The sequence below is a fragment of the Cetorhinus maximus genome, chromosome 4 (assembly GCF_964194155.1).
Source record: "Cetorhinus maximus chromosome 4, sCetMax3.hap1.1, whole genome shotgun sequence".
Taxonomy (NCBI): Eukaryota; Metazoa; Chordata; class Chondrichthyes; order Lamniformes; family Cetorhinidae; genus Cetorhinus; species Cetorhinus maximus.
In genome coordinates, this window is record NC_135882.1 from 13,200,133 (window position 1) to 13,214,752 (window position 14,620).

At 44.4% G+C, this 14,620-nt stretch overlaps 1 protein-coding gene across 1 annotated transcript in view; it reads right to left on the bottom strand.

Moving 5' to 3' along the window:
- LOC144679391 (collagen alpha-1(XXI) chain-like) overlaps positions 1 to 14,620 on the bottom strand; it is a 57,578-nt gene that overhangs the window by 22,660 nt on the left and 20,298 nt on the right. Inside the window, exons 4-5 of the mRNA XM_078539752.1 lie at positions 7,971 to 8,136; positions 4,326 to 4,551 (exon numbers count right to left, since the gene is read on the bottom strand). Coding sequence (XP_078395878.1) covers positions 4,326 to 4,551; positions 7,971 to 8,136 — 392 coding nt within the window. The remainder of the gene's footprint in view (positions 1 to 4,325; positions 4,552 to 7,970; positions 8,137 to 14,620) is intronic.

The following is a 14,620-nucleotide window of genomic DNA, read 5'->3' on the forward strand; positions in this document are numbered from 1 at the left end:
GGGTTCATATGACACCATGGCACCTGGTGAAATTTAAATTCAATGAATAAAATCTGAAACCAAAAGCTAGTCTCAGTAATGGTGGCGGCCATGAAACCACTGCTGATTGTTATAAAAACCCAATCGGTTCATGAATGTCCTTCAGGGAAGGAAATCGGCCTTCCTTACCTGGTCTGGCCGACATGTGATTCCAGACCCACAACAATGTGGTTAACCCTTAACTGTCCTCTGAAATGGCCTAGAAAGCCACTCAGTTCAAAGGCAATTAGGGATGGACAGCAAATGAAGGCCTTACCAGCAATGCCCATATTCAATGAAAGAATTAAGACATACGGCTTTACCTTTCTCTCGGGTTGCTAGCAATAGTAGCTGGGAAAGTCAGCTTCCATTTCAGGAGACATGCAGGCATCGCACTCTGGACCTCTCTCTGGGTGTGTTTCATACTGGCTGGCCCTTAATTAGCCAGCCAAAGCATGACTGAAGTCAACACTACTGTCTGTTTCCGCCCATGTGCAAATGTACCCAACAGCCATCATTTTATCCTAGCTGGCAAATTAATCTTGAAATAAATAAGACTATTGTCAAAAAATTCAAGATCTTTAACCGCTATATTTTAAGTAATGGTCTTTTATTCTTGATGCCAAAAAACACAGGCCTGTATTTCTACATTTTCCACACTGTTGATATGCTTTTGGTTAAAACCTTGGAAGCTGTTTCATTTCAAAGCTCAAATGGTCCATTTCTGATTTTATCTGAGGGTGGAGGGGTAGAGGGGAAGATCTGGGGAATGGAAGGTTTTCCCACTTTAGGCACCTAGCATGTAGTACTGAACACTCCAAATCAGGTTACCAGGGCAGATGCAAAGAAAAGCTCAATATTCCTGAATTATTAAACAGCACACTAAAATGCCAACTTCACTACGCATAGTGCACCCATTATCCACCATGTCAAATAATAGTTGCAATTTGTGTACCATGTCCAATGGAGGACAATGGCATTCTGTTGATCCATGATGCAACATCAAATGCCTTTCACGTGGAAACGTGACTTTTGAGATGAAAGATTTTCATTAATCAGCCTTGGTTGTACTTAAACAAAAATGTGCCAGCCCAATACATCAGCTATTCATTGTCAGTGCAATGGCAGTAATGAAGCTGGAGAATTTGTGTGTGTGTGTGTGTGTGAGTTACTCTTAATGCCTGTTGACTTGCAGTTGGGGTAATCTCCCATGATTGCTGTAACTTATTACTCAAATAGAGTTCCTGATCCCTATGGGCCTTGTACTAAAACTTTGTCAAAAGGTGGTGGGAAATTTAAGGAATGTTGCAAACATTTAAAAAGACATTAGAGCTTTTAAAGGTAAATAGCTACATAAATGTTGTCTATTGAACTGCTGCTTATGCCAAGTGCTCATATGGCATTTCAGCCCTTTCAGTGCTAATCATGCACACCCGTACTTCAATCAACAAATATTCAAGCTGCAAAGTACAACCAAGAGTCGTGACACACTCACATCTTCAAAAGGCTTCACACATTAACACTGTAACAGAACACAACTGTTCTGTTCATTCATTCATTCAGGGAACCAAAAGTAATATTTCCAGGGAACCAAATTTAATATTTCCAAGTTTGCTGACGACACAAAACTAGGTGTGAATGTGAGTGCCGAGGAGGATGCTAAGATGCATCAAGGCGATTTAGACAAGCTGAGTGAGCGGGAAAATACATGTCAGATGCAGCATAACGTGAAGTTATCCACTTGCGGTAGGAAAAACAGAATGGTAGAGTGTTATGATATTGCAGGTGGTATTTGCCAATCAAGGAATTTTTTTTTAATTCCCAGGCGAGCCCCCAGTTTTGCGATGATATGGCAGGTGGTATTTATCAGGCCGACCAAATCCCAAACAGAAACTTGGCCAGGCCATCACAACAATTTTGCAATGTGTATTTATTATGAGAAGGTTTGTGCACTGAAGTCAGAAGCAATGAGTCCATTACCACTTTAGAGATTTTAAAGATTAAGTTAAAACATATATTAACAAAAGAAAGGAAAACTTAAACACACGAGATTTCCGTTACACAGTCACATTTAGTTTTATAACAATTCCCACAAGATTTATACTGAACTAGACTCCCAACTACACGCCCCTTTTAGGCAACAGTCCAAAATAGATACTTAACCTGTAAAACATCTAGCAAGGTTACCCAAAGCACCCATTGTTTCTATAAAGGAGGTATTTTACAGCTTCTTTCTCCCTCTCACTTCACAGTGAAACTCCAAAGGCTTTTAACACAACGTTGGTTACCGGAGCAGCAAACTGCTCCAGGGTGGCTAGAGGCTGTTTTTCACAGTGCACCTTTCAAGGTCTCACATGGCCATGCCACTCACCTCCCCAACCCCCCAGCCTCCACCCAATACAGCCTTACATCCTTCTTTAAACTATTTCCTCCTTTTTGATCTGTAAATCCCATTGTTTCCACCTGTCTTTGGAATTTACTTTTCCCAGAACATAAAAATCTTTTACGTTGTCATTATGGCCAGCACTTCTGGGAAAAATAAATATAATAACTTTGTCTTATTTATCTTGCCAGTTGTAAACATCTTACCTACCATGTCCCTTTGAAAAACCAATTCCCCTTATCTAGAAACGAAAATTCAATTTTGCTTAGCTCGTCCATTAGCATTTCAAATACCTGATTTTTACACTTAACACCTTTGAAGATTCAAACCTTGCAGTCTAAAAGTCTGTTGTTTGCTTAAATTATTCATACACACACATTGTTTTTATAAGCCTGCTTTAAAGTATCCCACAGTAATATCAGGAAAAAATATGATAGTTCCTTTACAAGAGTATTATTTGACGTACAAAGGGACCTGGGTGTCCTTGTACACCAATCACTGAAAGCAAGCATGTAGGTGCGGCAAGCAGTTAGGAAGGCAAATGGTATGTTGGCCTTCAATGTGAGAGGACTTGAGTACAGGAGCAAGGATGTCTTAATGCAGCTGTACAGGGTCTTGGTGAGACCACGCCTGGAGTATTGTGTGCTGTTTTGGTCTCCTTACCTAAGAAAGAATACAAATACCATAGACAGAGTGCAGCAAAGGTTCACCAGACTGATTCCTGGGATAGCAGGATTGTCGTATGAGGAGATACTGGGCCGACTGGGCCTGTATTCACTGGAGTTTAGAAAAATGAGACGGGATCTCATTGAAACATGTAAAATTTTGACAGGGCAGGACAGACTGGATGCAGGGATGATGTTTCCTCTAGCTGGGGGGTCTAGAATAAGGGGCCACAGTCTCAGGGTACGGAATTCTCTACCACAGATGACTGTGGAGGTCAAGTCACTGAACATATCTAAGAAGTAAATAGATAGACTTCTAGACTCTAAAGGCATCAAGGGGTATGGGGAGAGAGCAAGAGTATAGAATTAAGATAGAGAATCAGCATGATCATACTGAATGACAGAGCAGGCTTGAAGGGTTAAATGTCCTACTCCTGCTTCTAATTTCTATGTTTCACTGACATAAAAGATGGGCTGTAGTTTGAGCAAATGTTGCTCCTTCCACTTACAGAATCTGAAGACTACTACAATACTCGTATGACAAGATGGCACAAAATACCAGAAATAGGCATGAAGTGGAGGAGGTCCCAACAACTGGAATACACTTTCTCTTGGATGAGGTCACTCTTGACATCCTTGCATTAAAGAGCATGGAAGGAATAGGAAGGGCCAGGCAGCAAGCTTCCCCGAAGCTCAGATTTAGTACATCCAGCTCTTACATCTGGAGCCATAGCAGGAGTGTGCCAGCAGTTTTTTATGGCCCTCACTTTCTCCAAATATAATCAAGCAGGGTATGTGCTCATTGCTTAAAGGTTTACTAATTTATCACTCATTTATCATAAAAATCTTTGTAAATTGAAATAGTGGCAATAAAATTTCTCACATTCTGTAAATGCATAAGGGATAGAAATTCATAGTGGGGGCTCACTCAAAATGGTGGAATGGGTGCCCCAGTAGATGTCTCACTCAATATTCAGTGCCAATGGAACTGAACATTGGGCAGAGGGTATAACAGACAGCTGATGCAAGGCTGTCCGTTTGGCCCATACTGCCCAAGATGAGTTTCTGCCCCTTATAAATTTTCCATCCTGTGCGATACAGTTTAATAGTTAATCACATAAGCATTCAAACTCCACAATAAGGTTAAGATACCCTTGTTAACTTTACCGAATCTTGCCCCGGCCTGATCCATCTATTCAGTGTGAATTTTAAATAAGTTTTACGTAAAGCATTAAGACAGATATAGTTAGCGTACCAACCTGTAGTCTGCCATCTTTAAATGCCACTGTCTGGATCTCATTGACCAGGCTGGTAGTAGTAAAGAATACGCTCTGCTGTTCACCATCAACTGTGACAGCTGCTTGAATAATTCCTTCTTTAGACAGGATTCTCCATAAGTCAAATTTCTGCTTGTTAGTCGGACTTTGTAAACGTAGGGTGGCAACAAATACATAAGAAGGAGGCAGACCTTCTGGAAATATGTCTCTGGAAACATATGAACAATATGATTATATTTCACACACTCAAACCAACGGAGGAAAATGTGGGCTCTGATTTCAGAATTACATACGTGCATTTTTCATGGGTATCTGCCCATAAGCATGCCAAGAACTTTTATAAATATTTTTCTATCCTAGCAATGCATTTGAAGACTATGGCCATTTTTATTTCGCATTCTTAAATTCTTGCTTCAACTTTATTGGAATCCAAGTTCAGAAACATTGAGCCATAATTTTGCTGTGGCAGGCCATCTCCTGTAAGTGAGACTTGCCCTTTGCACATTTAAGTTTTAATATTTTCTTGCATGGTATGTTGGTGAATGTGCAGGCTTAACATCATTGCAGTGAGGGAAACAAAGTACATGGGGCCTGATGAATAGGGCAAGCATCTGTGTATCTCCTTAACCAATCAGAATGAAGGATTGTGAAATTAACAGCATAGCATCTGAGAAGGAAATTAGGGTGGGCAAATTCAATATCAAATCAGGCACAGAAAGAGAAATAAAGAGAGGGAAAGATTGGATAAAGATAAAAAATGAGACAGAATAGTATTTTTTCAGCTTGCCATGTACTTGCCACAGAGGGAGTGCAATGAAGGTTCACTAAATTAATTCCTGGGATGGAGGGATTGTCCTGTGAGGAAAGATTAAATAGACTGGGCCTTTATTCTCTGGAGTTTAGGAGAATGAGAGGTGATCTCATTCAAACATACAAAATTCCTTCAGGGCTTAACAGAATAGATGCAGCAAGGATGTCTCCCCTGGCTGGGGGGGCTGCAGTTATCTAGAACCAGGGGACACAGTCTCAAAATAAATACCAGGTCATTTAGGACTGAGATGAAGAATTTCTTCACTCAGAGCGTGTTGAATCTTTGGAATTCTCTGCCCCAGAGGGCTGTGGAGGCTCAGTCATTGAGTATGTTCAAAACTGAGATCAATGGATTTCTACATATAAAACCATCAAGGGATACGAGGATAGTGCAGGAAAATGGTGTTAAAGTAGAAGATCAGCCATGATCTCATTGACTGGCGGAGAGGGCTCAAAAGGCTGAATGGCCGCCTCCTGCTCCTGTTTCTTATGTTCTAACCCAAAGGAATGAGATTCCACACTTGTAATAGGTAATTTTCAATGCCAGAGAGGGTGACTGACAGTAATTAATATTTAGCATGTCATTAAAAGGGTATTTAGGTTGAAATTTGCAGGACTTAACTTTCTGTGGCTAGTTTAGTTCAAATGAGCCTCTGCACAAATACAGCAACATCACCCTATTCAATGCATTTCAATGGTGAGGCAGACAATGAGATGCCATTTTTACAAAGCTAAAAGTGCAACAGTATAACTTGGACAGCAACCTTTAGATATTTGAGTTTAACTGGGCATCTGCCTCTCGCCTGAAGTTGCTGTACCATTTTTCATGTAAATAATGAAAGCACCATTCACCACACTAATTTTGAAAGGAAAATCTGGGGCACTGCTGCCAAATTGATAGTTTGGAAAAGAGTTTAGAACTTATAAAAGGGCTTCCGCTCTAGTAAAATGATGCTTATCATAGGAAAAGACCATCCTTCCCTGTCCAGTTGACTGAGCATTCTCTCATACCATTTACCCAACTGCTAGCAATCCTAATCCATAGGAAATACAAAATAAATAAAGGAAAAATAACATTTTGCCAACTGATAAAACTGAGAAATTCCTCCCCACCTAGTGAAGACAATGTATACAGTGCTAGCTGTGCAATGACTAATCACAAATTCCAACTAACTAGCAATTTATCACCTGTAACTAGAAATTACCTCTTCTCTCATGAATCTATCAAGTCCTCTTTTGAAGGGGTGCAAGAGTTTACATACTAACCACATGTCTCAGCCATGCGTTCCAGAGGGCTCCACTGAAATTAATACATTCTGTCAACCAGCTTAATTTGGGATGATGCCTAATCCTATTGTCATTCCAAACAACATAGTGGAGGGACAGGGAAAGGTCTTCAACAGCAGTGCAAAAATGGCTAATGGAAAAGAAAATTAGGTGTAGTGTGAGTCAGCCCAAAACTAATTTCACCCTCCATATTTTTTAGTCAATAAAATGGAAGATGTACTTTACGTGAAAGAACCCACTAAATGGCAAAATAACTCAGTCATTTAGGTTCAAACTGGTGAAGGTTGTGCCTTCCCTGCCAAACCACCCTGAAAGCTGTTTTATGATTAGGTGAAATTATATGCAGGCACACTACTGAGCACCAAGATGCAAAAAGGCAAAGTGGTGTTTTTAGATAGGAAGTGAAATCTACATAGATAACCCACAAGGATATGAACAGAATCATCGCCACTGGCTGCAGATAATCTGGTAATCAATTAATCTTTGGTCGGTGCATTGTATTTCAATAAAACAAATCATTTAACATCTGTTTCCAGTATATACAATTCCTGGTGAAACATTACTGGGGATAACATCTCATTCTAGCCAGTAGGGCACAACAAGGGGTATGAATTGGTAGCTCCTTTTAGACTCTGCCTGATTTTCCTATCCTTAACCGAAAAGCAAATCATGTGGGAAGTAAAAAAATGGGCTATAAACTGTATTTAAATGCAATATCATGATCCAAGTACTAAAACTCCCATTTATCCACTCTTAAACTCTCATTGATAACTCCTCATCAATTTTTTGCCAATTTTGTAGAGACAACAGTACATCTTAGAAATCCAATGACTTTGCCATTAGATGCATATTTTGATTCCATATCTTCCATTGTGTCAGTTCAGGTTTCACTTTCAAGGAAATGGCTATAAAAGTTTGCAGATTAAATTTTCTATATCAGGCCAAAGGAATTCTGATCTAAGAATAACACTTCTTGGCAAAGTAGTAATGCTTGTCAAAGGACTCAACTTTACATGAACATTTACAAACTGTCATCACAATATTCAGGACTTCCCATGGAGATATTGTGGTAATATTGCATGTAGCACAATTTCCTCTTTAACTATCTCTACAGATTATGCTTCCCATGAAGAGGTCTCTTTTTTTAATATTATAAATCCTGCAAAATTATAACTAGCCTATCCTGAAATAAATACTTTAGTTTTAAATCATCGAAGCATCATTTGCGCGACGATTCAGAAACATTTTGGTCAAGTTGCAAGATATGCAGAGGCCGACAAATATAAAAAAAAGTGTGGGTTTCCTCAGGGTCTATCAGTTAAAATATGGTGATAATGTTCTGGTTAATTGCATTAAAGCAACATCCTAGCCAAAGTGTAGCTCTTTGCTATTTTCACCAGATAAAAACCTTGACCCATGTGTTTGGCCATGTTATAATAAGAACTTGATTCTTTTTTTATTCCTCACTTATTTTTTTTGAAGTAGAATATGCTCAGACACAGATTATTGCATCTTAACTGTAAGCCGTACCTGGTATTCTCGGTTACATCTGTTCCAGATGTGAGTAGGAAACCTGCTTCTGTCGTCAAAGATCCGGGTATTTTCTGCGCTTTTTGTGGTATTTTAAAGCCCACCATCAGTTCGAAACCTTTCTCGTCACGTGCAGCTACAGGGATTCTCGTAGGACATACCGATTCTGATGAGACAGAATGAGGACAACAGTTGTTCTGTGTAGGAAGTATCTTCATATTTTTAATGCACGCTTAGTTTAATTTTAGGTTTGTATGCACTTTCTTTTCCCTATGTTGTTGCCTCCTTTATTTATGCTGTCTCCTCTTATAGGGCTTGTCGCAGAATTCAATTGTAACTGGCAAGGGTGATCGGTCCAGTCTTCTTCCAATGTTTGGCTATAGCTGACAGTCTGGAAGTGCCTGAAGGAAATCCAGATTAACTCTCTTTGTAGGATTCCATTTGTAATATTCAGATACAAATGGACAGAATCCAACTGCTCACGCTCTGCCCTTTCCTACCAGCTGGTGAGCGACCATGCCAGCGATCCCCAAAAGAGACTACTTGCGGCCGCTCAAGGAAAGGCCCAGAATTTTGGGTGGGGAACGAATTTTTGTGGGGCCAGGAGGATTGAAATTCTGAGCCCGGCTGGCTCCCTAGAACTACTGAATCCCAACGGCAGCTAATATTCTCAGTAGAACCACATAGAATAAATTACTGTTAACTGAACTTGCCTTTTAATAGATTTCCCAGGAAAATTACAATAGCTGGAGGTCCTCAAGGAGCGAAGGAAGCTACCACTGTATCTTATCAGTCGCAGTTACAAAGGCTTGTAAGGAAACTTTCAGCACAATGAAAGAACAGGTCTTTGGAGAAAAGGATCACTTGGCTACAAAAGATGTGCCTAGAGATCACGGCACCAGGAAGTAAATTAAAAATAATTTTACTCTTTAAACAGTGGGGTTGATTTTAACCCTGTCTGCTCAGCAGAAACAAGGTGAGTAAGCAGTTAAAATCAACCGGATGATCAATGTCCCACTTGGATTCCACCATCTTCAACCTTAACCTGTTCTTCAAAAAATCCAGTAGGGTCCTTTTTAAATATGTGTTCTAGTGACGTCATGAGGCCCTGACCACAGCTTTCCTTTCAGGTACAGTCAAGTCAGATGAGGATTGGAAGAAGAAAGGCCATTCAAAATTCAAATTCTAAATTCCTTTGTGGCCCTCTGGGCCGCATGGTGGAAAGTTAGGTGTCTCTCGCCCAAACTTTTTCCTGCTTCGCTACCAGTGGAGCTCCCCTGTATCCACATGGCCCTGAGCCCTGCTGCACAGCCAACGGCCACCCACCTTTCAACTGGCCAACACCATTCGCAACGGGCTGGAAGTTGGCCAGCAGAATAGAAATGAAGCCCAACACTTCAAATTGCCTGGGAGGTTCATCTTCCAATCCTGCAGACACTTGGACAGTCTGTGAGGTTTGGCAACCCAAGCTGTAACTCATTCTTGTTTTTTTTTCCCCTGACGTTTTCTGCTCTACTTAGCTGTGTGTAAGTGTTCCAGGGGGCCACATTTCACAGCTGCACTCCAGACTGGTGATTTTTTTTTTTTACATAACCAGTTCAATCTGCTTTTTCTTTTGAATGAGACAGCATGGCAGAATTAAACATAATGGGGAGAATTTTCTCCCCATCGGGCGGGCCGGTCGGGAATGGGCGATCAGCTGCGCGCTGCCATTTTAGGTGGGCAGGCCAATTAAGGCCCGTCCAATGTGACATGCAACAGGTAGCGCTCAGCGCTATCTGTGTGGGCGGGAGGAGGAGGGAGAGTCGGGGCCTACGCTCTTTCGTACATGCGCACAAAAGAGTGCAAAAATCTCCCTGATGCATGGACCTGCCTCGGGGAGATAAAGTTGACTTTGAAACTTCAAACTAAAAAAAGTTAAAAATCATGCACACATGTCCCCTCATGTGACAGCGGCATGAGCTGGAACATGTTTATCAAATGTTTAAGAAATATTAATTAATTTAATAAACCCTTCATGAAACCTCATCCCGCCCGTGGATGAGGTTTCATGAAAAATGCGAAGGCCGCCTGGGCTCTTCGCCTGCCCACCCGCCGACCTTAAGGTTGGATGGGCAGCCCTGTCAAATTAGTTTATTAATGACCTTAACAGGCCTTTGACAGTTCGGCAGGCGCGCAGCCGACTCCGGTGCACGCCCGCCGAACGAAAGATTGGAATGACGCGCGGTGACGTCAGAACGCACGCCCGATGTCAGCGCGCGTCATTTTACGTGTCGGCGTGCAGGGCCCACCCCCACACGCCGAACAGAAAATCCTGTCCAAAGAGTTTCGATTTTTACAAACTTAAAGTGTGATTTTTAAAAACATCTGGGAACCAACAGACAAGAAGAACACATACCAATATTGTTTGATCTTTTAGCAGCTCACCAATTTTTGATTGAAAAGAGTTGGAAAGTACTCTCCATGTTGTGGCTAACATGTATCCCTCAACATCACTAAAAAAAAAAATTATCTGGTCATTTGTTTCACTGCCATTTGTGGGACCTGCTGTATTGAAATTAGCTGCAGCATTTTCCAATATAAGAGTGACGACAATTCAAAAGTACTTGACTAGCTTAAAGCACTTTTGTGTGTGACAAGGTCATATGAAAGGCACCATATAGAGGCATGAAATTTCACACACACTGCACCTCTTGACCTCCACACCCGCCGGTCAAAGCCCTGCCTCCTCTCAGTGACGCATTGGTACTGCCCATGGACTCTTGCTTTGACCAACGCAAGTTTTTTCTCCTGGATTGGTCACAGCAACCCAAGAAAATCTATCCTAAATTCTGGGAGTCTCCTGAAAAATCTCTGAAGGCTTGCAACCCTGGAGAAAGGACATACTGCTGCAATATTGCAACCATTAGAATCTCTGGATGCAATATCTTCCTTGCTTAGATGAAGGAGAGCAGCAGGCTCAGAATGGACGGCCCTGAACCAGAAAGGCTGCGTTCAGAAGTATAGACTGTCCAATGAGGTAGGCACTGAGAAATGCCAAATCCTGGCTAATATTATTTCTAGACACTAAGGGGAAATTATAGTGGCACTTGCCAAGAGACTGCATCAACCCACATTCCCTAGGTTGCCAATGCATCTTTTGGAAGTTAAAAAGTTGTCTTTTACGGCAGTCATATAAGCTGCTGGGTTGAGGGTCTGTAGGGATTGTCAAGTTCAATGGATATAGCAGCAGTGCTTGTTGGAATCGAAATGTGAATTTGGCTCAGTTATAACACAAAAGCTGTCAGAAGGTTGTGGATTCAAGTCTTACTGCAGTACTTGAACACATGGTGTAGTCTGACAGATCAGAGCAGTATTGGGGCAGTGCTGCATTGTTAGAGTCGCTTTCTTTAGGATGTGATGTCACACCAAGACCCCAGTAGTCTGTTCATGTAGATTGATTATGGAGCTGGACCCATTATTCAGAAATAATTTGTGTTGAATTTACTGAGTGATAAACATCTTTACTGTAGATGGACACCTAGAAACAGCAACCTTATGCATGTTTCTGTGTTGCGCACTGTACTGCTGTTATCTAGCCATTTACATTGGGCAGAATTCTCCCAGATTTGCACAAAGTGCAGTAGCGGACGGGAAAAAGGACATTTTACTTGCCAGCCGCAATGGCAGCTTTTTGCACTGTATCATCCCATTCCTGGTGCATCCCACCTCATTAATTATGCATTCACTGGAAACACATCAGAACACTGGTAGGTGGACTCAGATCTTCCTGCTACACTGTGACTTCAGCACTTCCTCGCACCGGGCCCAATATTTAAAGCACACCAGAGCTCATGCTTACTTACTTCATGTCTACAGACCAGGATTGCTCCAGGCGACAGATGGGCCCGAAAGCAAAGGAGACGACAGCCCCCAGATTTAGTGACTTCTCTCTGGAGCGCTTGCTGGGTTCAGTGGAAGGCCGCGGTGATGTCCTCTACCCCCACTCTGGCCGCAGGAGGTCCACCAGAGTCAACAATACAGCCTGGGAGGTAGTGGTAGCGGTGGTCAGCGCCACCGGAGCACAGAGGGCGAATGCTCTCATCTGCTCTGCCGGGGTAAGTCAACCACCTCATCACACTCAACTCACACTCCCAAACCCATCTCACATCTCAAGGGACAACACCACTAACTCTCACACACACACACCCTCACATCTCCATCAGGCTCATATCCTCTGGAGCTCACGTCCTCATCTCGTCCATGGCTCCACTCACCACACAAACATTCCACACAGTGCCATGCGTCCTGCTCACACTCTCTCCATCTGTTTTCCTGCAGGAGAAGCTGGCTCACAACAGCAGGGAGAGGTTCCAGACCAGGGGTGGAGTTGCCCATATTAGACCCCTCATTCACTTTGAGGAGCGTCCCATCGCACTGACTGGTGAGGACGCAGACTGTGCCTGCAGTGACAGTGGGGTCGGCGGCTAACATGCACATGAGGATCCTGCACCACATCATCCCTCTCTCAACGCAACTGTGAGTGCTCCCTCTCCTGCTTTTGACTCTGCTGCCATGCATTAATCATCTTTACTTTGGTTCACAGGGAGCTCTGCCAAGCGACTGACACCCTCAGCCAGCCAGTCCCTCAGCTCCATCCAGGTCCTCACCTCCAGCGAAGAGGACACCTCCTCCACTGAAGAGCTGGAATTAAGCAGCCTGGAAGACCCGTCACAGCGCTTACCCACACCCTCCACCAGCGCAGAGACACACACCTCGGTGGGACCTAGATCTAGAGCAGGCTCAGGTTCACAATCTGGTGGTCTCCACACAGACACATGTCCACAGCAGGAGGAGGCATGTTCAGCCGAGCTCCCCAGCACTTGGAGGACTGCTGGGGAAGGGGCATCTGTGAGGTCCGAGTCAGATGATGAACCTCTGGATTCGGCCTTGCAACTCATCGTGGAGAGTCAGCGGAAGGCAGGGGAACATCACGTAGAGCTTCAGCAGAGTGGTGTGTGAGTCGGAGAACTACTCTCTGATGAAGTGGTGCCCACATGTGCGTGTCTGGAGGTCTCCATGGGAAAGACGGTGGACACCATGGAGACCCTGGTCCAGCAGAATGCGGAGATGCGCACAGACCTGCACTCCATCGCGGTAGCCATGGATGAGTTCCTGACGTGGCAATGCGAGAAGGAAATTGGGCCCTTCAACGTCCCTCCCGGGGCTCCTTCCCCTCAAGGAGTCAGGCTGGGGCCCTCAGGCACCCGAAGGGAGGAGGAGTGGCAGCTGGACACCCCTGGGTCATCCACTCAGGAATCTCAGAGGCTGATCTCTCCCTCTGAGTCCCCTTTGCCTGCGACCCCCTCAACCTCACCCCATGTCACTGCAGAGGGAGCAGCTGGCCCACAGGAGGACAGCCAAAGCAAGCCTTGACCGTCAAAGCCTCGACTCTCCTGATGACACATGTCAAAGTCATCAGATGCAACAGGGCCAACCATTGCACAGGCTGTCTCCACCCCTCCTGCAGATGTCAGGGCAGCACCTAGAAGAAGTGGCTCCACTCACTTTTGATTTGAGAAAAATGGTAGTTGTCACATTTCTGCTCAGCTCCCTTGTCCTTTCCCCTTCCCCAGTCACCCATGTCCTTCCCCCCATCACTGTTAACCGCATCCCCCCAGCATCATCTTCCACTTCCCCACCATTACCTACCAACCCGAACCCTTTCCTTTCCAGGGTGTCCAGGTGAATATGTACATTCCCTACCTTCCTGAGAATCCCACCCCCATCCACATTGACCTCCCTGACTCCTCCTTCCCACCCCTAGAGTCTGTGTCTGCCTCGAAGTCCCCAACAACCGCCCTTGCTGTGCCTTTTACCACTACCATTGCACCCTCACCCTCCCACCCTACTGGCTCACTCTGTCCTCTCTCATTCTCACCATTCCTTCCTACCATGCCCACCCTCAGTTCGCTCCCCAGGGGGCAATTACTGACTCCACAGACCCCTCCCTTGCATGTTCACCTGAACATTGCCCCCACCCCCGCTCCCACTTACTCCCTCCTACTTTACTCCTTACCCCCTCTGACCTCCTTCCTCCCCCCACCCCCCATCTCGGACATCTTCCTCCCCTTGGACTCCTTCCCCCTCAGGACACATTCCTCCCCCCAGACTCCTTCGTACCCTTGGACTCCTTCCTCCCCCGGACTCCTTCACCCCTCTGAACTCCTTCCCTTACACCTACCTCTCCACTTGCCACATTCTCCTCTATTACACCCCTCCTCACCCCTTACTTCCTCCTCCCCCTCCCAACCTCGCTTCACGACACTTTCATCCCCCCTCCCAACCTCACCCCCTCTGACACCTTCATCCCCCATTCCCAATCTCACCCCGACTCCCGTGACACCTTCCTTTCCCATCCTGCCTCCGGTACACCTTCTTCTCTCCCTCGCAGTAGGACCTTTCTCCTCCCTCCACCTCACCAATCATCTGTAGCAGCCCATGGCCAAGGCCGTGATATTCCGAAGCAGACCTGAGACATCAACGGAGGCCTCCCACCTTCCGTGAGCTGCTTTGTGGCAGAGCCATGTCCATGAGAATCCACCCAGCATGTGATGCGCACGTTCCTCCAGGGTCCGGTAGCTGTAGGGCTCCAGCATCTTCTGCACCCC